Consider the following 22,436-nt stretch of genomic DNA (forward strand, 5'->3'; position numbering starts at 1 on the left):
GAAAGAAAGAAAGAAAGAAAGAAAGAAAGAAAGAAAGAAAGAAAGAAGTGGGGGAGACTGCGGAGGCCATGAGACAGGTGTTCCCACTCTGGAAAACAGCCCGTTTCTTTAAAAACAACAACAACAATGTGGGGCGCCCTGGGGGGCTCAGTCGGTTAAATGGCCAACTCTTGATTACGGCTCAGGTCATGATCTCACGGTTCATGGGTTCGAGCCTCACGTCGGGCTCTGCACTGGCAGTGTGGAACTTGCTTGGGATTCTCACACTTCCCTGCTCTCTGCATCCCCTACTTGTGCTCTTTCTCTCTCTCAAAATAAATAAATAAACTTAAAAAAAATATTGAGATGCGATCCCAATCCCTCATGATTCACACACTTGAACAAGTCTGTGTTTCTTAGTCTGTTCATTTCGCTACCACGAAATGGGAAAGAAAAGGAAAAGCCAGGCAGGCTCTCAGCCCTGTCCTGCCCAGTCCCCACCTCCTGCAAGGGGCCGTCCCAGGAGGCATCACAGTGACTCTGCTTTCTGGCTGCCCCTCTAGAAGGACAAGGCCCCAAAGAGATAGAGGGCTTGCCACCTTGGGGCACACACTAGATGTGACTGCTAACAGCGGAGTCCCAACTGCAGGGCAAAGTCACACGTACACCACTCTAGGGCCCCTTTCTGTCCCTTTGGCCAAAGAGGCAGATATCTCTGTCTTCGGAGCTCCCACTTCCTGGAGCACCAGAAGCATCTCCTGAAACGTAAGCCACTTTGCGCAAGAGCCAGGAACGCACACTCGCTCTGCCCCTGGCCTACAGCTCCAATGTGCAACTTGTCATCGAGCTGGTTCTTAAATCCGGATGCCCCTAAAGAATCACGCCTGGAAGCGATGCCTCTGATGGGCCCCCAACGTGACAGCACATCAGCAAACACCAACAGAGCAGACAGAGCACAACCTGAGCCACCACCGCTCCCTTCGCACGGCCCGACGACACAGGATGGCGTCTCTCTCTGGCTCTGCCTTACCCACAAACCTGCGCAGGCCCCAACCCCTAGATCCCTCCCTTCTGCCCTCTGGAGTTACTAGGACACCCAGAACGAACATAAAATTCACATAACCTAGAAAAGACACCTAAAACACCCAACTGGACAACCGGGCTCCCGACTCGGGGCTCCCCCCTGGGGAGCTCAGAGCGAGAAGATTCTCCGTTTCCCTGGCTGGCCCCCACAGCAGGCCCTCAGCACCTCCAAAGCCGGGCCGGCTTCCCCGCCACTCTCCCACGTCCCCACCACTTACAGCCTTGCCAGGTCTGGCCTGAGGTGAGAAGCACGAGTTCCGAGTTGTCAGGGACACTCGAGAAGTAGTCTCCAGTGAGCTCAGTGCCGTCTTCGTAGAGGCACAGGCGGGAACCGGTGATGGGGAGCTGCGGAGAGGGAGGGTAGGGCAGGAAGCTAACGTCTCCGGTCTCGGGCGGGCTCCCTGGGAGCATTAACCTGAGGCCCTTCCACCTGCGGTCCTCACAATCAGAAAAAAAACTATGTTTCAAAGAATCGTGCCCGGGGTTACATGTCGTTCAAAAATATGACAAGTCACATAAAAATATATACGTAGCGGTGTCGACTCCACAGGATTCGCCACACAGATCCTTTCAAAACGGCCTCCTTAAAGGCACTTAAAATCCAAGCCCGTTTCAGAAAATGATGCCTGACTGCTTCCACTAAGCCCATAAACACACCCCCACCAATGAGGACACATCACCCGACTGGTATCAGGACGCGCCGCTCAGCAAACATCTTCCTGAACATGACTCATTGCCTCTGGCTGACGAAGTGTGAACGGTACACGGTCCGCTGGTTTCCTAACACTGTCCCTCACCCTAACCCTCACCCTAACCCTAACTCCTGACGCTCCCGCCCCCACACGCACACACACCCACAACCCGCGCTGATCCAGGTCCAGGTCAAGACAACAAATACAGTGAGACTCCAGTGAGAATGAGGGCTGCAATCCCTGCGACAACAGTGCCGGCCTGTGAACACAACTCCTTCATTTCACGGAAGGGGAAACTGAGGCCCAGAGAGGCCCACTGACTGTGCCCTGGAGCACACAGCAAGTTAGCAGATAGGCACTGGAACAGGGAGTCCCAGAATCTCAGGCCAGAGCTGCCGTAATCTTCACGGTCAGAAGAGGGAGGTGTTGCGCCAGAACCCTCCAGAAACTCCCGCTGAAGGGCTGAGTGACTACAGGAAGAAGTTTGAGGAGGCGCCAGGTCCCATGGACCCCGGCCCGGGGCACCTGCAAGTGAAGGCACCCGAACCCCGGCCCCGGGCACCTGGAAGTGGAAGCACCCCTTCCGCAGCACCTCCTGGTAGCTCCTCCCCGCCACCCCAAACTTCTTCGTCCCGTGCAGAGCCCGCAGCTTGAACGTCTTGGGCTTCCGGAACACCGTAAACATCCTCAGGACCTCCGGCCCCGCCGGCGGCACCTGCTTGGCCGGCCACTCAGGCTGTTGTTCGCCCAGGACCCAGAGATCAGCTGAGCGGCGGGGATGCGGAGCTAGGTGGGCTCTGCGACCGAGACCTGGGCCGCGCGCTGTCCCCCCGGAAACTCCATTACCCAGAAGGCCCGGGGAAGCAGAGGTGCAGCCCCGCCTTGCGCGCAGACGCCGTCCTTCGGGGACTTCATTACCCAGAAGGCCTGGGGAAGTGGAGCGGCAGCCCCGCCTGTGCGCAGGCGCCGTCCTCCCCGAGACTCCATTACCCAGAAGGCCCGGAGAAGTGGAGGCGGGGAGACCCCGTTTTGTGCGCAGGCGCGGCCCAGCCCGGCCCGTCTGGTTGTCATGAGAGCGGCGGCCGCGGCCCTGGCGCTGGGCGCAGGCGGCCGGGGCTGCTCCTCGGCGGCCACCGCCGCTGCGGCTCGGGGGTGCGGGCCGGCCCGGGGCGGTGGAGGAGGCGCCGCCTGAGCTCCGGAAGCCGCTGCCGAGGGGCGGCGGAGGGCCCTGGGAGCCGTGAGGGCGCCGAGGTCCGGGCGGGCCTTCCGTTCTGACAGGTACCGGGAGTCCCGACGACACCGCGCGGGGCCTGGCGGTGTGGGCGCGGCCGGGGGCCGGAGGGCGGAGGCCGAGGGGCTTGGGGGCAGGGGCAGGGGGCCGGGCCCGGGAGCGCGTACGGCGCGGGGTGCCCGGGCCCGGGTGGGCGCTGCCCGCGCTCCGCCCGCCGCAGCCCAGGGTCCGGCCTGCGGTTGCCTCCCGTCGGCGTCGCATTTAGCGTCGGGTACTCTCTGCGCGTCGCGACCTCCGTGTTCGGGCCGCACGGCTGACGGGGACCCGAGTGAGTGAGGAATGCGGTCGTGCAGCCGTGCGGGTTCGGTGCGGCTCCCCACCCCCACCTCCCCACCCGTCTTCGGTTTCGGACGTGCGCTCGGCGGCACTTGCGGCCTTTAAGATTACCTGGCCAACCGTTCCTCACCCTCCTAACAGTTAGGTTTCCGCAAAAGAACGATGGAAACAAGGTTTGTCTCCTAATCTTGTAGCCAAACGTTCGGAAGTTGCTGAATTGTTTCGCTTTGATTCATGGAGGTCAACGATCCTGAGAACATCTCGGAAAGTTGCGTTTTGATAGACTTGGTGAGGCTACCGCCGAGCTGCCTTCGTCCACGCAGCCGCTAGTGTGTGCCGCAAGGCCGAGGTGAGAGCCCTTGCTGCTGCTGCCACGGTCCTACTTGCCGGGAGCTGAGTATTTCGGGGGGCTTTGATTTTCCCCAGAATGTCAGTGGTGAGGTCCACAGAGGCTGATAGTAGCATCCTGTAGTAACGCCCCAGGTATCACGCAGCCCTTGAAGGTTCCCACAAAGGGCCCCACAGGGTGCAGGGTGGAAGGGCCGTGGAAGAAGGGGGACAGAAAGGAATCGTTTCCAAACAGTGGGGTAGTGTTGTCCTCACAGTGGCCAGGCGTTCCTCCTACCTGGGTCCTGAAGGCCCGCACTCTGTCTGGGGCTTACTGAGACAGTGTAGTGTATGGACACCTCCTTCGCTAGGACTCTGGAAGTCTCACATTTAAGTCTTAGCACCTTAGCAGAGAGGACTGCTCAAGGTCAGAGACTCCGGAACCCGAGCGGCTAAACGCAGATTCTGCCCACACAGCTTACTACCTGTGTAACTTTGAGCAACAGCCTGTCCATGTCTCGGCTTCCTTATCCCTGAGGTTGGCGTGACCACAAACCCGTGTCAGTGTGACGAAGGTGGAAGTGTGTGTCTAGGGCTGAGGACAGTCCTTGGCACACAGCAAGTGCTTCAAAGGTAGTGTCCACATGATCACGTTCAGCTGAAGGTACCTCGTAGATACCTACAGTTCCAAGGTGGAACAGGAAGTCGTGGGCCCTGCCCTTGAAGGTGATTGAGGGATTTAGGGGCGCCTGGGTGGCTCAGGCGGTTGAGCGTCTGACTTCGGTTCAGGTCATGATCTCACGGCTCGAGCAGCTTGTGCAGTGCAAAGCCTGCTTCGGAGCCTCTGTCTCCCTGCCTCTCTCTCTCTGTCCGTCTCTCTCTCTGTCCCACCCCATTCGCACGTGCACACACACGGTCTCTTGTCTCTCTGTCTCTCAGAGACATAAAAAGTTTTTTTTAAAAAGATGATTGAGGGATTTGAGGAATTCAGAGCAGAGACATAGAACTTTCAGTTCGGCTGGACTTCAGAATTCATGATAAGAAGTGGGGGTTCAAACAGCAGACTGGGTCAGGACACAGATGACCCTTCAACCCGGGATAGGGAGCACATCTGGAGCTCTGAGTGAAGACCCAGATACTGATGAGCCCAGCTGGGCGTGAGGAGAAGCACATGATAGTTGGGGGAGGGAGGAGTGCTCCAGACAGGGAGACTTGGCCACAGGCCACAGTCGTCCTCTAGAAAAGAGTGGGGTGGAGAAGAGGAGATTCAGTCCTAGTCAGCCATCTGCAGGATGGACGGGGCGTGGGGAGTGAGTGCAGGCCGAGAGCCCCTGCAGAGGATGAATCCCTGCCCTGGTGAGGCCAGAGGTGGGGCTCCACCCACACCCCTGCAGGCACACCCCAAATATAATCCCTGCCTTTCATTACCTTCTGGGCGAGCTTCAGCTTTCCTCCGGCACTGTGACATCCTGCAGTGAGCTTGCATCAGAAATAACTAGGCTCCCTAATGATGGTTTATTTTTCTATTTGGGATGCCTTTGTTCCCACAGCCCAAGAAACGTTAGCAAGTACCAGCCAGTAATTTATGCATGTGGGCCTTTTCAGGTTCAGAATGAAAGTAAAAGAAAGATCTAGATCATGCACCAAGCACATTAAAATAAGCAAAATTTCGGGGCGCCTGGGTGGCTCAGTCAGTTCAGCGTCCAACTTCAGCTCAGCTCACGATCTCGCGGTCTGTGAGTTCGAGCCCCGCGTCGGGCTCTGGGCTGATGGCTCGGAGCCTGGCGCCTGCTTCCGATTCTGTGTCTCCCTCTCTCTCTGCCCCTGCCCCTGCCCCGTTCATGCTCTGTCTCTCTCTGTCTCAAAAATAAATAAAACATTTAAAAAAAAAAAAAAAGCAAAATTTCATGTGGGATATGCTTATATGTCACGTCCCATTCAGAATTTCAATTGACAGTATGTCCTATCCCAGAGAACTTTCTGGAGAATTCTTTATTATCTATGTTAGTGAGGATTCTTCTGGTTGCAGATACTTAAAGGTAGTTCAGATTGGCTTACTGAAGAGGAATTTGATTGGCTCAACGACTCGAAAATAACCCGAAGCTTATGAGTAGTTTGGGCTTTAAATGTGGCTGAACCTCAGGGTTCCCAAGGTGGCTGTTGCCCCGTGTCAGCCCACTCTCTGGCAGGACCTCCCCACAGGAGGCTTCCAGTAGGCCCCTGGGAAATATTCTGCGGCCATAGCCCCAGCAGGAAGAATACTTCTCTCTCCCAGTAGCCCCGGCAGAGTCCTTGGGGAGAGCCTTGCCGGTCCAGTGTGGGTCCTGCTCTCCTGTTCCCATCCCTGAACTGGCTGCCGGGGAGGGACGTGGAGCGTGCCGGGGAAACTGCAGTCAGGTGCCGTCTTCACACAGGGACAGGATGGCAAAACCGGACGTCGCAACATCCACCCTCAAAATGATATTCAGCTGTGAACGGTTCACTAAAAAATGGCATAAAACATTCGTTCGACCAATGGCTAAGTGTCTGCTACGAGTCAGTCACTCCAGCAGGCCCCGGGTGCCACTTCTGCATCCGACCCGCCTCCCTGGAGTCCTGCCCTCCCTTCTGCGGGCGTGTGCTTGCCGTCAGCCCTTACCACGCTGCTGACCAAACTGCCCCTTTTCCTCTTACTTTTGTGTAACTTGTTAACACGCTGGTTACATTGCTTTCTTAACTCAGATTTAACAAAAAACAAAAACTTGGTATTTGTATCTTAGCAGAACTGTGTTTTTACCATAACAAAGTGCCACAAACTGGGTGGCTTAGGACAACAAAACTTTGGAGGCTAGAGGCTCGAAATCCAGCTGCCGGCAGGGCCACACTCTTTCTGAAGGGGAGGACCGCCCCTGCCGGTCCCAGCTTCTGGTGGTGACAGCAGTACTTGCCGGGTCGGGTGGTTGGCTTGTAGACATATCGCCCCGGGCGCTTGGCCCTTTCCTTGGCTGTGTGTGTGTCTGTGTCTCCTAAATGGACCCTGGTGCTGCTGTATCGGGCCCGCCCTGCTCCAGGACGCCCTCACATCCCAACCTCATTACATCTGTAAAGACCCTATTTCCGAAAAAGGTCATATTCACAGGCACTGGGAGTTAGGACCTCAACCTGTCTTTGGAGGGACACAGTTCAACCCACAACGTGATCATGTTTTTAGGACATGTGTTTGGGAAAAGTCAAGGTAAATGATACCTTAAGTAGAATTAGAGGCTCCTGTGAAAAACGCTTAACAAAAAACTAGATTCTTTCAAAGTGATGGGGAAATTCTGAATATGTTGTGAATTATGTCTGTTAACAAGGCACGAACTAACCCTTTCTGTGGTCTAAAACGTTACCAATTCCTTTCTCTTAAAGAAGTCTTTCCTGCCCTTACAACCAGCCCAGCGCCCAGGATGCCCCACAAGATTGGCTTCGTTGTTGTCAGCTCCTCTGGACACGAAGATGGCTTCAGTGCCCGGGAACTAATGATCCACGCACCTACCGTCAGCGGGTGGAGGTCACCGAGGTGAGGTGGGCCGGGCAGGGGTGGGGGGGCGAGGGCAGGCCGGCGGGCTCCCTTCCTGCTAAGTTTCTGCTCTATTGCAACTCAGGCCTCAGAACCACACTGCTGTCTTCGTGCCGCGGTGCCGTCTGCATAGTGATGCAGTGGGCGTTTTCCCTCTTTCTATGTTTTTAAAGAAAGTTTGTTGGATCTTTTTCCCTCAAAGCATTAAGTGACGTTGGCTTCAGAAATGTACAAATACGGGGAGAGGGCGGAAACTCACCGGCCACGGTTGTTTCACTGTCTCCCCTGACTGTCCGCCGGGCCTCGCATCCTCACTGTGCCCCGTGCCGGCTTGGGTGTCTGTAGGTCCCTGCTTTCACAGCCGAGCTCCTGTGGGTAAGGTTTTGTTAGCCCCAAACTTTAACCAAGAACGTCTCTTTCAATTGATCGTCTCGAATATTTGTACACCTTTTAAACTGTCTGTTGCTTGAGTAACATTATACGAGTTGGTATTTTTCTGAAACTAAGCCTTTTCCGTAGAGGTCGTCAGTCTTCCCCAAAGGTGAAACCATAGGAGTCCCATCATGCAAGTGCCTGACAGGCTTCCTGCCTGTGGAGCCAGCTCCCCAGTGCGCCCCACCCCTCCCCGGTGGCCACGCCTCTCACGCTTCCCACCCTCCCGTTGTGGCCTCTTCAGTGTCCCTCAACGACAGCTTTGATGCGTGCACAAACTCTGTAAGCTGCATTTGTACAACTGAGTCACGGGACGGTTTTTGAAGGATTTTAAAAAGCCTAGAACTTCTGATTTTGTCTGGTGTCTTATTTTTCTTTAAATAATTTTGGAGGGTTTTTTTTTTTTTTTAAATATACTATAGGATTTTCAGAGTGTCCTTGTGCCCAGAATGACCTCACCACCGAGTATGACGTATGTGCTTAGCATTTGAAAATAGTAACTATCTTAAACGTCTAAAGCCACACTTGACCACCGTGAGCGACTGAGGAGTGTTCGAGTCACAAGCTGCTGGGTTCCTGGTTCCCGGTGTTTACTAGCTGCCTTCTGCTGGGTTCCTGGCTCCCGGTGTTCACTAGCTGCCTTCTGCCCCAGAGCCATCTCTCTTACGAGCTTTTCATCTTTGAAACCTCACAACCTTAGTGCTGGCAGATTTCTGGTGACTGTGCCTCCGGGGCGAAAGTCCATCAGATCTGTGCTCACCCGCCCCGTCACCCCTGCACGTCCCTTGGAGCTAGAGCTGGACTTAGAGGCTGAGCAGATTCTCCTGCATTCAGCCTGGTTCCTTTGTGCACTCTTCCCTTCCTCTTTTCTGTGTGCTGCTGGGAAGCAGGCACTCGTTATGCAGCAGTGGGGAGGGAGGGAGGCCACGGCGGATGGGGAGGAGGGCCCCAGCTGGCAAAGCAGGGGACCGGGAGACTGGCTGCACGGGATGGGGGAAGGTGGCAGGGGTCAGGAGTTTTTGTCTGTCACATCTAATAACATCTATGGGTGTCTGCGTGGAAACGTCAGGTCACAGCTAGATCGGAGGGTTGGACCCGGGCAACGTTTAGTTGGGGCTCCTTGACGCAGGAGGTTTCTAAAGCCGTGGTCAGATAGCCACCCTATGGTGAGTGTGGGGAGAGGAAGGAGCCTGGAACCCAGCCCAGGGGAGGGCGCCCTAAGGTAGGAGGAGGCCAGGAGCTGCGGACTGAACAGAGCAGGACTGGGAAGTCCACTGCACATGGCCTTGGCCAGAGTTGGCTGTGGCAGCATATGCCCTGGAGGGACTGGAGAGGGTGCGTGAAGAGCTGAGCTGGTGGCCACAGACAGCTCCTGCGTGACATTGGCAGCCAGGCCCCGGTGCGGTCACAGGAGGGGTTTCTTAGGATGGGGGGGGGGGGGTCTTAAGAGTGCGTCTGTGTGTTGCTGGAAGTTTCGGGGGCAGGCTGGCTCTAGCACTGTTCAGGAGGCTGGGGGTGGGGGGGCACCGGCAGGGACACCACCCCATTCGGGGAGTGAGCAGCCCCATCTGAGGTTCTTGTCTTCTCAGTGGAGAGGGAGGCGCCTGGAGAGGTGGCGGAGGAGGGCCAGGGAGCACGACCAGGGGGCAGGAGTGAGCACACCCTGCAGGCCGCCGAGCCCCTTCCACCTGTCCCCTCCTTGGGTGCGTCCCCCTCCCGGGGCCCTGGATGCCCCACCATTGTGAGCCGGGGCGTGCCAGCTCAGCGGACGCGGCGTCTACTGCCCAAACGCTGTGCTCTGTTGTTCATCGTGATCAGATCACGCGGCGTGAGGGCTGTGCTGACGCTGCGGTTCTCTGACCTCCAGTGTAGGTTCTTAACGCGCCGTGTCGCGTACTAAGCAAAATTAGAAGCTCCGCAGTGGCCAGTCGCAGGCTTCTGCGGACCACCAGGCACGCGTGGCACTCGCTCAGTGTTGATTCTCGCCCGGCACCCTTCGCTCGGGATTCGCCAAGCACGTGGTTTTCCTGAAGCATCTGGGTTCCTGGGGAAAACCCTTTGGCCCTGCTTGCCCACTAGAACAGCCTCTTAAGACGGAAGTATTGATCTCGTGGTAAACCTCAGGTTTCATTTTGGACGCTTTTCCGCCGTGAAAAGTCTGACTCACGCAGGTCGTGTGTGACCTAGAGCCTCAGCCCCTCCTTGCGAAGCTGGAGGCTGGAGGGGGCAGCCGTGCCGCGTGGGGCCCTCCCGTCAGCACCCGGACCGCCTTGCTACGTGGGGAGCGCCACGCACATGGCTGGAAACCGCGGCCGTGACCGTGTGGAAAAAACAATGGTTTGCTTTCAGATTTTGCCAGTTTCCGCAAGAGATCGTTCTTCAGATGGTGGAGAGGTGTCGAATAAGAAAGCTGCAGCTGCTCGCCCACCAGTACATGATCCCCAGCAAAGTGGAGTTCTACGTCAGCGAGAGCCTGCCCGAGTACTTCGTGCCCTACCAGGCAGAGCGCTTTCGAAGGCTCGGGTGAGCGTGACCTGGAAAGGTCTGATGGGAACTGTCAACCCGACTCCCTGTCTCAGTGCAGCGCAAACCAACGGATCGCCCTCTGCGGTTGGTCCTGTGTCGCAGACTTGTCTTTGGTGCTGGGGGACATGGTGTCTGAGCAGCCGCCCCACGTAGAATATGCTCTGTAAGCAGGGCTGTCGTTTTCATCCATGGAGCTCGTCTCTGCCTCAGATCTAGAACTTGTTTTAAGAAGCCTGGTTAGAGTGCAACTTCTGAGCTTTTTCCCTAGGTCTTTCCACTCTAGACTTGTATTTAACCCTATGGAGTTCAGTGGTAGCAGCGGCCACTTCTGCTGCGCAGGACGGTCCCTGTCAACATGACTCTGGCGTGTGCTCTCTTTCAGCTATGTCTCTCTCTGTGACAACGAGAAGACGGGCTGCAGGGCCCGGGAGCTGAAGTCCGTCTACGTGGACGCGGTGGGACAGTTTCTCAAGCTGACCTTTCACGAAAACCACCTCAACAAGTACAACATATATAATCAGGTGAGACGCGGGCCCTCCCCTTGACTGCCTCCCCGCCTCCTGGTGGCATTGCGTGGGCCCGCACCCCTTGGCAAAGACATTTCAAGTCTTTCTCTAAGATGGTAACTTTTGCGGAAGGGCGGTAGGCCGTTCCGAGCCACGCTGTCCCATCAGGAGCCGCTGCCGCACACGGACGTTGCACGCTTGGGGCCTGGGCACCCAAGCGCGAGGGGCTGCACGGGTTAACTGGACACTGCAGTTCAGAGGCTTCACGTGAGGAAGAGAGTCATTTCCACAGTGAAGTGATACTATTGTGGCCATGTTCAGTTTAAAATCGACGTCATTCTTTTCACAGTTTTTTACTGTGTCCGTTAGAAAACTTGGGGCATCTGGGTGGCTCAGTCGGTTAAGCATCTGACTCTTGGTTTTGCCTCAGGTCATGATCTCGCAGTTTGTGTGATCGAGCCCCGAGTGGGGTTCCACACTGACAGTGAAGAGCCTGCTTGGGATTTCCCTCTCACCTCTCTCTCTGCCCCTCCCTTGTGTGCACGCACACACTCCCTCTCTCTGTCTCTCGAAATAAATAAACTCAAAAAAAAAAAAAGGAAATTTAAAATAACCCGTGTGATTTGCACTGTTTCTGTTAGAGGACACTCTTCTAGATAAACCCACTAAATTTTGCAAGATAAATCAAACCCCTGGGAGAAATTGGGGATGTGATGAAATGTTGCATGTAGTCAAGCTCCAAGCAAATAACTCTCATCTTCCTCCCTCCCTTCCCATCTTTCTTTTTCTTTTCTCTTTTTCAGTTTTGTTTTATTTTGGGCATGATTAATGTAGTGGAAATCAACAGTGTCCACAGCAGACTCTTAATTAGCACAGATACTTTCAACACTCCCTGCCCCCTCCAAGAGGAATGGAAACGTTCCACCACATCAAAGTTTTATATTCAGCCAGTGACTTGGAAGCGAGCTCTGAGACATTACTTGGTCCGTTGCAGCCATGCTTGACCATAAACTAGAAGACTGATACTTTCTCCTCCCCATCTTGTGTGTGTGAACCTGCAGTTCCCCTCACTTCATTCCGGTAGTGATCCTCAAGAAAGGGAGGATGTGGGAAGGGGACTCCTCCCCCTTCAGGGAATCACTGATCCAGACAGACTGAGCTATGTCAATGTAGAATTTGAGTTCGTTGTCTAGTTTACCAAGATCGTGTGGATGGGCCCCCACACTTGACTGTGAGGAAGCACTTCAACACGAGGCTGTGTTAAACCTGTGGAGGTTTTGGGGCGCCTGGGGGGCTCAGTCGGTTACGCGTCCAACTTTGGCTCAGGTCATGATCTCACGGTCCGTGGGTTCAAGCCCCATGTCAGGCTCTGTGCTGACAGCTCAGAGCCTGGAGTCTGCTTCAGAGTCTGTGTCTCCCTCTCTGTCTGCCATTCCCCCACTTGCACTTTGTTTCTCTCTCCCCTTCAAAAATAAATAAACATTAAAAATAATTTTTTTTAATTAAAAAAAAAACAACCTGTGGAGGTCTTTTAGCCTTTATTGTTTTAATATACTTTCAACGTTAAAATAGCCACTCGATTTGGTATTAGAATATCAACTTATATAATTTGTAGAAAGTATTCGTGGTAATCCTATACACTAGCAACTCCATACACTTGGCATTTTACAATGAATGTGCTTTGATGTACATCATCCTCCTTGATGACAGTATGAGTGGGCAGCTTGTCTTAAAGGGAGTAAGTCACAAATTTGATACTTAATTTCTGTTGGTCAACTCTCCCTTAGGTTGCTCTGGTTGCAGTAAATATCATTGGAGACCCTGCAGATTTTGGTGATGAAAGCAATATTGTAAGTTTGGGAAGTTTCATTCCTAGAGAAGAAAACGTATTTCTAGCAAGAGGGGATTGATCACTTTTGTCACATAAAGTGTCCTCTTGAAAATGTTTATAAAATTGTCTGTTGAATAACTAGCAGATAATCTTTAGCAGCTATAGTGTATTAAAGTTTCTTTCGCTCAAGAATTTGAACTGTCCTTCCAAAAGACTAGGGTCCTTAAAGCCTGCTGACACCTTCCTATTATGTCACCTCTTAGTTAAGGCTTTGTGTTGTTCCTGTTTTCCTCTGAGACGCTAAGCAGAATGTTTTGCTCCCAAAGACCTCTAGAGAGAAGCTGATTGATCATTATCTGGGGCACAACACCGAGGACCCAGCTCTGGAAGGAACTTGTACTGGGTAAGAGTCCCTCCTCCCAAGGCCATCAACTCCTGTGACGCTCCTCAGAATCACCAAAGTGTGAGTCACCTCCAGAGGATTCTGGGCTCGAGAGCCTCTCAGTTCAATTCTGAGCTAGATAAGCCACTGATGGGATTGACTTAAATACACTTAAAGATTAGGGTCACTGTTTTCTTTAGCACGTCTTCACTTACTGCCCTTCAGAGACATCTTCGTTTCTCGTGTGTTCAGGTATTACTGGAAAGTTCCTAAAATGCATGCAGGTAAAAGATCTGTCAACTGTGCTTTGATGTTTTATTGGCACAGGCAACTTTGTGGGTAAGAATTAAAGGAATTAGTTGACCCGAATTGTCAGTTCCTAGAGCCTTCATCTTATGTCTGCTTTAAACACTCCCCGCTCACACGCACCCCGTGACGGCTGGGCTGCAGGCCCAAGGGAGGCTCCCCTGGGAGCGAGGCTCACTGTCCACTGGTGTGTGTACTTGGCACACAAGTGCCTCCTGAGCCACAGAGAGAATCTGTCCATGTTTTATGCAAGCAGAGGAGCCCGGCTTAGGAATGAATTCCTCTGTGTCAGCAGTCTGGACTGCCTTGCTTCCTGCGGAGCGTCCCCGGGCCCGCCGCCTGGCAGTTACGGCATGGGTGTAAGGATGCGAGTAGGGACACTGTCCCTACGTGTGTATAAAAATAATGAGGAAAGTGACCTCTCACCTCCACAGGCCGCCCTGCCTCCCGCAGACGCTCCCTGCGCCCCACAGGGTGACGGCAGTGCCCTCCTTACCTTTCCGGGTGAGGACTGACGCAGTGATCCCTCCACGTCCGTCAGCACCACCCCCCGGACAGCTCCTCGGCTCTGCCCTCAGTGAAGCCCCAGGGGTAGAACAGGGACCGCCAGACCCTCTGGCTGGTCTTAGTAGCTCCCACAGAAGTTCTTTAGGTTATTTGGACTCTGTTTACGTTAGTTCTTTATCAAGTTAGCCCGCTGGAGCGGTGGTGCACAGCGTGCCCATCCTGACTCATCCGCAGGGCTTTGCTGAAGGCACAGAGAGGTCGGTAGAAAGCCTGTGTGCTGTGTCGTGCGGCGGCACCAGACATAAAGGTGCCCAGGTCACCGCCAGGGGGTACTCGTGGACCGTGGGGAGACCCGCGCTCCTGAAACTGCCCAGCGCCCTGGAATTGTGACCAAGGGGCCAGAGGACAGGTGCCACTCTTCTCTTTGTGGCATTTTCATAGTGAGATGGAGTCTTTGCTTTCATCTCTAGGACTTTGGGGCAAAGCAACTTTGACTGAAGGGTATAGACTATGTTTAGGCGGAAATGGTTAATCTTGTACCAGCACCAAAGCATGTTACTGCCTGGTCATCACTGACCTTTGTTTCTCTTTGAGCGGGAGGGCAAGAGTGAGCAAGGGGCAGAGAGAGAGAGAGGGGGAGAATCCCACAGAGGCTCCACACCGTGCAGAGCCCAAAGTGGGGCTCAAGTTCACCCAACACAGGGCTCAAATCCCTGAACCGTGAGACCGTGACCTGAGCCGAAGTTGGACACTTAACCGACTGAGCCCCCCAGATGCCCCTAGCTGTTCTCTCTCCCTTCCCATCATCGAGATTAATTGATGTTGTTCTAAGCTGCTGAAGCTGACCCCACCACCAAGTCTGGTGGAGTGCTGAATTCCAGGGGTGGGGAAGGGCTAGGGGGCTGTGAACAATGATATCAGACAACCAGACTTTTATGATGAGTAATATTTTCATCAAAATCTACCTATATATAAATATTTTTTTTAATGTTTATTTACTTTTAAAGGAGAGAGAGAGTGTGAGCTGGGGGGGGGGGGGGGGACAGGGGGTGGGGGACACAGAATCCGAAGCAGGCTCCAGACTCCGAGCTGTCAACACAGAGCCCAACACAGGGCTTTGAACCCATGAACCATAAGATCATGACCTCAGCCAAAGTCAGAAGCTTAAATGACTGAGCCACCCAGGCGCCCCCTGTATATAAAAGTTTCTAAGCCAAAGCTAACAACTGGCTTACTTTGTGTAGCTCATACAGCAGACGGAGACTCTGAAACATGTCCTCAGTTAGCATTTTTGTTGAGCAGTTACGTTGGCATTACTGTTTTAAATGTTAGACCCAGGAGAAGGCTGCCAGCCCGCTGTGGAATTTGAAAGAAAGAGTGGGGTGACAGGTAATCAGAAATGGGGTGTTCAGATAACCAAAAAGGTCATTTATTCCTGGAAGGATTTTCCTGGTCTCCCCAGGAGTTGGGATGTCCCACAGACGGACGCTTTGAGGAGAAGGCCAGGCAAAGTGCTTCTCCATCCATAGCGCCCGTCAGAGGGTGGTGCTGGTGTCAGGCGTGCTGGGCGCCTGGACTCCTGGCCCCACAAGTCAGACTCCTTAAGGATGGTGCATAGAAACGTGTTCGTTTTAGTTCGGGTTTTCCCTTTTCTTCAGATGATTGACGTGCACCGTCCTGTCCCCGGTGCCCAGAACAGAGCTGGGCACGGGGTCTGCACTCAAAAGTATCTACTGAAGAGTAAATAAAACGTTAAAAAAGAAATAAAATTTAAAAAAAAGAACTATCTGTTGAAGAATGCAGCAAAGGCTCAGACGCCCCAAGTATAGTTTAACTAATGGCCAAGAGCATAAGCTGTGGAGTCAGAAAGACCCGCTTGCACTGAGAGCTGAGTGACTGAAGCCCGTCACAGTTTTTCTGAGCCTCTGCTTTCTCAGGCAAGAAGGCTCCAGGAGCAGAAGTGGTGGGGGTGCCGTGTCTGCGACCCTGTCTTCGGCACTGGACCCTCGGGGCTCCCTCTACCACTGCCCTGTCCGCTCTGAAATACCCGTTTCGTTCCTTTAGGAAATCTGACTACATTTCTCCACTAGATGACTTAGCTTTCGATATGTACCAAGATCCAGAAGTTGCCCAGATTATACGTAAATTAGACGAAAGAAAACGCGAAGCCGTCCAAAAGGAACGCTACGACTATGCCAAGAAGCTGAAACAAGCTATTGCTGATTTGCAAAAGGTACTGCTTCTGGAGAGAGCGGCCCCCCCTCAGTTCTGTGAGAAGGCCGCCCGTGACCCCGACGCGTGGCACAACAAAGGCCCATGGACGTTTAGCGTGGGTCCAAAGACATAAGCAAAACGAAGTTAGGGACGGTCCAGCCCCTAGGTTAAGCGTAAGTGAAGGCACAGGCCCCGCCTCTTCAGACCTCGTCCTCTGCGGCCGCGTCGCTGTCCTGAAGTGCCAGGGAACCCAAGAGGTTTATGGTCCCTGTGACTCGCGCAGGGTCTTAGACGCTGGGGCAGGACATGCAGCACCCCTCGTGGGCCTGCGTGGCTGCCGCTCCGTGGCCCCAGCCCAGTACCCCCCCCACCCCACCCCCCGCGAGTGATGCCGTCACCCGAGCCTCGTGGGGCAAGCCGTGCGTGTGCCCAAGGCGCGCGGGCCCACATGAGGCGGAGTGACCCTGTGTGCTTCAGGTGGGCGAGCGCCTCGGGCGGTACGAGGTGGAAAAGCGCTGCGCAGTAGAGAAGGAGGACTACGACCGCGCCAAGGAGAAGCAGCAGCAGATGGAACGGTTCCGCAGCCAAGTGTACGAGCAGCTGCGGCTGCACAGCCTCGTGGACGCCGAGCTGGTAGGTGCGCGGGCCGCCCCGAGGGGCCGCTCGCCCACAGCGGGCATTTGTGAGACACACGCGGCCCTGTGGCGCTCAGGTCACACTTCAGATAGGTGGCCTCAGGGGCACCTGCGGGGACTCAGTCGGTGGAGCACCCGACCCGATTTCAGCCCAGGTCACGATCTCCTGGTCGTGGGATCGAGCCCTGCGTCAGCCTGCTCGGGGTTCTCTCGCTCCCTCTGCCTCTCTCCCCTGCTTGTGCGTGCGCGCACGTGTGCTCTTTTTCTAAAATAAAACTTTAAAAAACTTTCTTAACTAAAAGATCCAAAGAAAAGATAGGTGACTTCAGCTCCCTCGGCCTCCGTGGGAGGTGCTGCTGGACACGAGCGGTGAGACTCACGGGAGAGGAGGAGGGGAACGGGCCGGGGCCCGTATCTCCCCGCATCTCCCCAGCCCGGTTTCCTCGTTTGCCAGCCCTCCTCACGTGTGCCTCGTGGCCTCGGGAGCGTCGATCGTGAACAGTCCCGACAGCCCCGGCTCGTTAAGACGGTCTCCTGGGAGATGCCGTGCCTCGGACCTTTAGAGCCCACACGGGCAGTGGTGTCCATCCCACATCCCAGGCTAGGAAACTGAGGCCCAGAGCCGCACAACGGAGTCCGTGTGAGAGCGTGCGCTCTGCCGCGGCACTACTGGGCTCAGATCCGGGCTCAGATCCGGCCCCGTTGCTGGCGGTGTGATCTCAGGGCCAGTCCTCGGCCACCCTGTGCCTCGGTTTCCTTACCCTATGTACGAGGCGTACCTCAAAGGAGATTGTCCGGTGCACTTCCCTCCGTGCCCAGCGCGAGCTAACCGATGTCACGATGACACAGAGGCACCCGCTTTCGCAGCCACAGGGCGGAGCGCACGGCCGTGCCGGGTTCGGGTCTCGCCAGGCGCGCTCTGCCCACGTACCTCGTCTCTGCTGGCAGGTGTGCACGCACACTTCCGCCCTGCAGTGACCCAGGCGGTATGCTCGCGGTCACGCTGGCGCTCTGGCGTGCCGCCACTTCCGTAGTGCACACAGCCGTCGAGAGACGGGTCAGATGGGGCGACAGGACTGGGGGCCCCTTGGCCTGCCTCAGCTGTCGCGCCCCCCCCCCGCCCCCCCCGGAATGGCGTGGCAGCAGCCCCGGGAATGAAGGGTCCCGTTTCTCCCCAGGTGCAAAGGCCTCCTGACCTGCCCCTGCAGCCCCTGGCACACTCTGGCAGTCCTCGCCACCAGCAGCCAGCGCTGTCTCGACCGCGAGAGGACAGAGCCCCAGAAAGCCTGCGTGCAGAGCCCTTCCTTCAGGAAAAGCCTCCAGCACGTCCCCTGGGCCCTCCTCAGCCCGCCACAGCGGACCAGGCCCCGCCCGCCGCGGACCCTCACCTCAGGACCCACGTAGGTAACTCAGTTTCACGTTGGGTGCAGCGCGATCAGAGACACGCAGTGAGGACCCGTTGGTGCCCGGGCTCTCCCAGTGCGGGGATCAGGGCACATGCCTGCACAGCCCCCGCCCGTCCTGCGTTCCAGGACAGGGACGTAAGTGCCGAAGCCTAAGCAGCCGGCAGGTAATCACCCCTCCCGGGGAGGCCCTGTGTGCACTTGGACCGGCCGGGCCTCCCACCGCAGGCGGCCCGGGACATGCTGGCCTCTGGAGCCTGTGCTTCACCTGTAAGCAGGCGCAAGCAGCAGCTGGAAGGATTGCTTCCAGGAATAAATGAGACAGTGTTTGTGCAGCCTAATGTAAGCTGCCTTCGGTAGACCCTCAGGACGAGTCATGTGCTTGTCAGGTACACATGCAAGGTACCGTGCTTCCAGAATCTTCTGTGTTGTGGGTAACAGAAAACCCGGCTAAACTGGGGGCCTGCTGGCTTCAGTAACGAGGGACTTGAGGGACCGCGCAGGTTCGGGCTTGGTTTGATTCAGCAGCTGGGCAGTGTTCTCGACGCCCGCTGCCTTCCTGTCTCAACTCTGCTTCCTGTGGGTCCGAGGCGCCCTGGGGCTGGAGCTGCCACGTGGCTTCAGGTGCACACGGCGTCCCGTCCGAGGGGACCGTGCGCACCTGAACGTATGCGTCACGTGCCGGCCCAGAAGTGGTGACGGACCAGAGGAGGGCCTCGCCAGAGCTCCCGTCCGTGCGCCAGGCGGTGTGGCCGGTGGCCTCTGGGTGGGGAGGCAGGGCGCCAGGCGGGCACGGGGAGTGTCTGCTGCGGCCTGAGGCCCAGGAAAGCCAGCGAGGACGGCACTGGTGTGGCTGCCTCCCCAGGAGCACCTTGTCTGTAACTTCGTTGCTTTAAGTCATGTTTACTACCTCGGCACATGATACTCTAACATGCCCCTTGTTACCACATCAACGTGTTTTACAGCAGAGTAGATTTTAGAAGATGAGAAACTCATTCTCGCACACGGTGTACCCCCCGTTTATGTCTCAGTGGGTATTAAGTGTGAGTGAAGCGTCACGGTGACACCTGCCTCGGGAAATGACTCAGCAGTTTCTGCTCTCACTTAATTTTCCGGAAGTCTGCTACATACTTACTTGTCGAGTTGCGTGTCTGTCTGCACGTGGGGATGAAGCCCCAGGAGGCAGGGAGTCGTGTCGCCCACTGCTTGGGCCAGGGGCCCGACAAACACCTGTGGGGCTGAGCGCCCGCCCGGAGCAGCAGGAAGAGCAGAAGGCTGCCCTGAGGTCCTCGGCTGGGCCGCCCGTCTTCCTAGAGGTCTGCCGGATGACAAGCACGTTTAAAATGAGGCCTGATCGTTATTTCTAAGTCATAAAGTATGGAAAGAAACAGAAGTCTTGTCAAGAAAACACAATGACTTGTACCCTAGTCAGTTCATGTCCTGTGAACTGTAATTACCAGCAGTAAATAGCGACTGACGCGGAGTTCGGGCCACTTTGTTGTTAGGTCTGTAGTGAACTTGGAAAGGAATAGAGACCCTGTCTAAGTTTTCCTACTAAATCCTGCCGTCGCATAAGTTGTCCTAATCTGATGAAACTGATATTTAGCGAAATACCGTTGTTCAGACCAGGTAAGCGCAGAGCAGTAAGCCTGCAGTGTAGACATGGTGTTGGCAGTGGGGGAGCCCCGCCGGAGCTCTGTAGCCGCCCTTCCTCTCCTGTAGCTCCAGGCCGTGCCCTACGATGAGCGGCCCCTTCCTGCTGCCCGGAAGCAGCCTGCGGCGGCCCTGGAACCAGAGAAGAGTGACTGGGATGGCAGTGAGGCTCCCAGAGGAGCTGCCACTGGGGAGCCGGAGCCCTTGACGGAGAAGGCATTGAGAGAGGCCAGCCCTGCCGTGGACGTGCTCGGAGAAGCCCTGGTAACGAGCGGGCCTGCGGGTGGGCGCGGGTCATGGGGAGGGACGAGGGCGGGAAAGCGCCCACGGCTCTGTGTCTGAGATGTCCTTGGCTTCCTGTTGTCCTTGTTGTTCGCTTGAAGCCTTCTGATAATGATTAATTACATAAAACAGCAGACGCGTAAGCTAGAACTTAAGATTTTATGAATGAGTGTTGAAGATACTGTCTAGTATTGCCAGAGCCCGTGTTGAAAACCTGCCCCTCCCAGAACACCTGCTAACTCGGGGGGGGGGGGGGGGAGATGATGGCAAAACAAAACAGAGGACGGCAGTCTCCTCTTGAAATGAGCCCAGTGGGCCTCTCCCTGGTCCCCTGGCCCCTGGGCGCCAGCTTCACAGTATTTCTCCTGGCGGAACTTCTGATACTTTCTGTACTTTAGCAGGCCTTCGGTGTTCTGCGTTAGAGAAATTATTGTTTAAGTGTACATATTAATTCTGTTCTCACGAGAGATTTTTCTCCATCCGGAACAAACAGAGGCTGGGGTCGCAGGGTCCTGGGGGGCGGCGTGACATCACTGAAACGCCTGCACGGAGTAAGGCAGCCTCTGGTCTGTGGTAGGTCGCTGGGGCCTATTCCAAGACGTGGTCGTACCGGGAAGACGCGCTGCTCGCACTGTGCAAACAGCTGATGCAGATGCCCGCTGGAGCCCCCAAGGAGGAGCTGAAGAACGTTCTGCGAGCGTCCATCTTCCTCGTGAGGAGAGCCGTCAGAGACCTCGTGACCCCAGTGAGTCCCCTCCGCCCCTCAGTGGCCCCGGCTGTACGGGTGAGGTGCCCCCGGGGCTCGGGGTAGCCCGGGAGGGGCCACGGGTGTCGCTGGGAATCAAGGTTCTGTGGCACGAAGCGTGCTCAGCGAAGGGCATCAGAGTCCGTCTCTGCCCGGCCACGCGTTCTGCTCTCGAATGGCACCAGCTTTGCTGCGCTCTTTAAAGCAGCGTCCGCTGAGGCCGGGCTCCCCGCGACCCGCAGGCACTCGGTTGACGTTTTTATGTTTCACAAGCCCGAGGAGCCCGGGGCCGTTAGCGAATCCCCCGACCCCACAGGGGCCGTGACCGTGAGCTCGCCCGGCGGCACCGCCGTCCACATTTCCCCGGCCCGGCAGGAAGGTCAGGCGCTTGGCGTCCAGGGCGAAGCGGGTGCCTCCTGACACGTGAGGTGCGGGCACGTGTCTTCCCAGCTCGAGGCGCTGTGTTCAGGAAGTGGCTTTCAGCTCGCCCTCTGCGGCCCTCCCCGCAGCACGTGATGTTCCACACGATGCTCGTGTTTATCGTTCACAGTAAATGTCAGAGGAGTGCCTCGGCTTTTACCACTTTCTCCTTAGGTCTTTCAGGCTTCTTTGAAACTGCTGAAGATGATAATTACACAATATATTCCCAAACACAAGCTGAGCAAGCTCGAAACGGCCCACTGTGTGGAGAGAACCGTTCCCGTTCTGCTCACCAGGACCGGAGACTCCTCTGCTCGCCTCCGAGTCATAGCTTCCAATTTTATCCAGGTACGGATGCCGCCGTGAAGCTTGAAACGGCAAAGAAGCGTGTCACTGCAGCCGTTGGGCCTTGCGAGGTTCTGTCTCCCGGAAGAGCGTCACCCGTTCTCCTTCGTGACGCCCTGCCCTGCGTCTCTTGTGCTCTGAAAGCTGAGTTTTGCCTTAGATGTAAACTTCGGTGAAGTATAGTTTGGCTCGTCTGGTATTTGCGTCGACACGCGCTGGTAACTTCTAGTGAAACTAGACGGAAAGCTGAACCAGAATAGGAAATTGGGGGCAAAGAGATGAGATAAATGTGCAATGACCTCAATCTAAGTAGTTGTGTTGTTGCCGCACACGAGCCTCCTCCAGGCCAGGCATCGTGGGAAATCCCGAGGGAGCTCTTGCCCCGAGGTCCATGCTGGGGCTTCAGCAAGTCTATGAGCCCCGAAGGTCCTGCACAACATTCTCAGAGGGATCCTTTTTAGTGTGAAGAACCACGAATCTCATTTTCTGTAACAAACTTGAGTTTGTTGAGTATGAAAAAGGAGGGGGGAGTTATGCTAATACGGCAAAAGTGACGCCAAAGTCCTACAAGACACCCCCTCTTGCTTGTGACTCGGTTTGGGGGAGATGGCGGTTTTCAGAAGGGGTGATGAAAATGAGAGCGTCTCTTTCCTCCATGAAGTCATTTTTAAGACCTCTGCTTTCTGAGTAGTTTGGAGGTGCCGCGGTGCGGTGCCCTCGTCCAGCAGCAGGTCGCAGGGCCGGCCGTGAACGAGCTGTGGGCGGGGTTGGCCGCCCACGCACCTGTGATCGTGGGCAGAGTCCCTCAGGGGCCCGGACTAAAGGGAACTTCTGGAAAAGCCAGAGGCTGTTTGAGGTGGTGTGGCCTCCTGACTGTTAATGGATTTTTTTCTGTATTGCAGCCCATATGCTTTAGTGTCTTACCGTTTTCTTTCTGTGTCTGGTTGCTGAGTGATAAGCACATTAATTACAGGAAGACGTGTCTGTTGCTGGTGGACTTACCTGCTGTCCTGTGAGCCCCCCAAGGCCCCCGTCCGCCAGCCGTCTGTGACTGCTGTGCTCT

At 55.6% G+C, this 22,436-nt stretch overlaps 2 protein-coding genes across 6 annotated transcripts in view; one reads left to right on the forward strand and one right to left on the reverse strand.

The window, feature by feature from the left end:
• Nucleotides 1–2,723, reverse strand: part of DFFB (DNA fragmentation factor subunit beta) — a 13,125-nt gene extending 10,402 nt beyond the window's left edge. The window contains exons 1-2 of the mRNA XM_049618216.1: nucleotides 2,317–2,723; nucleotides 1,281–1,407 (exon numbers count right to left, since the gene is read on the reverse strand). Of these exons, the coding sequence (XP_049474173.1) occupies nucleotides 1,281–1,407; nucleotides 2,317–2,439 (250 nt within the window). The 5' untranslated portion in view covers nucleotides 2,440–2,723. The remainder of the gene's footprint in view (nucleotides 1–1,280; nucleotides 1,408–2,316) is intronic.
• A 176-nt stretch (nucleotides 2,724–2,899) lies between these two features.
• Nucleotides 2,900–22,436, forward strand: part of CEP104 (centrosomal protein 104) — a 33,494-nt gene continuing 13,957 nt past the window's right edge. For 2 of the 5 annotated variants that reach the window (XM_049618211.1, XM_049618215.1), the window contains exons 1-13: nucleotides 2,900–3,032; nucleotides 3,516–3,670; nucleotides 7,036–7,186; nucleotides 9,968–10,141; nucleotides 10,527–10,665; nucleotides 12,438–12,500; nucleotides 12,808–12,884; nucleotides 15,741–15,909; nucleotides 16,368–16,523; nucleotides 17,704–17,925; nucleotides 19,651–19,845; nucleotides 20,441–20,608; nucleotides 21,203–21,376. In XM_049618211.1, coding sequence (XP_049474168.1) covers nucleotides 7,074–7,186; nucleotides 9,968–10,141; nucleotides 10,527–10,665; nucleotides 12,438–12,500; nucleotides 12,808–12,884; nucleotides 15,741–15,909; nucleotides 16,368–16,523; nucleotides 17,704–17,925; nucleotides 19,651–19,845; nucleotides 20,441–20,608; nucleotides 21,203–21,376 — 1,650 coding nt within the window. In that variant the 5' untranslated portion in view covers nucleotides 2,900–3,032; nucleotides 3,516–3,670; nucleotides 7,036–7,073. The remainder of the gene's footprint in view (nucleotides 3,033–3,515; nucleotides 3,671–7,035; nucleotides 7,187–9,967; nucleotides 10,142–10,526; nucleotides 10,666–12,437; nucleotides 12,501–12,807; nucleotides 12,885–15,740; nucleotides 15,910–16,367; nucleotides 16,524–17,703; nucleotides 17,926–19,650; nucleotides 19,846–20,440; nucleotides 20,609–21,202; nucleotides 21,377–22,436) is intronic. The other 3 variants (XM_049618212.1, XM_049618213.1, XM_049618214.1) reach the window with 3 other exon arrangements.

The sequence above is a fragment of the Panthera uncia genome (genome assembly GCF_023721935.1).
Source record: "Panthera uncia isolate 11264 chromosome C1 unlocalized genomic scaffold, Puncia_PCG_1.0 HiC_scaffold_4, whole genome shotgun sequence".
NCBI lineage: Eukaryota > Metazoa > Chordata > Mammalia > Carnivora > Felidae > Panthera > Panthera uncia.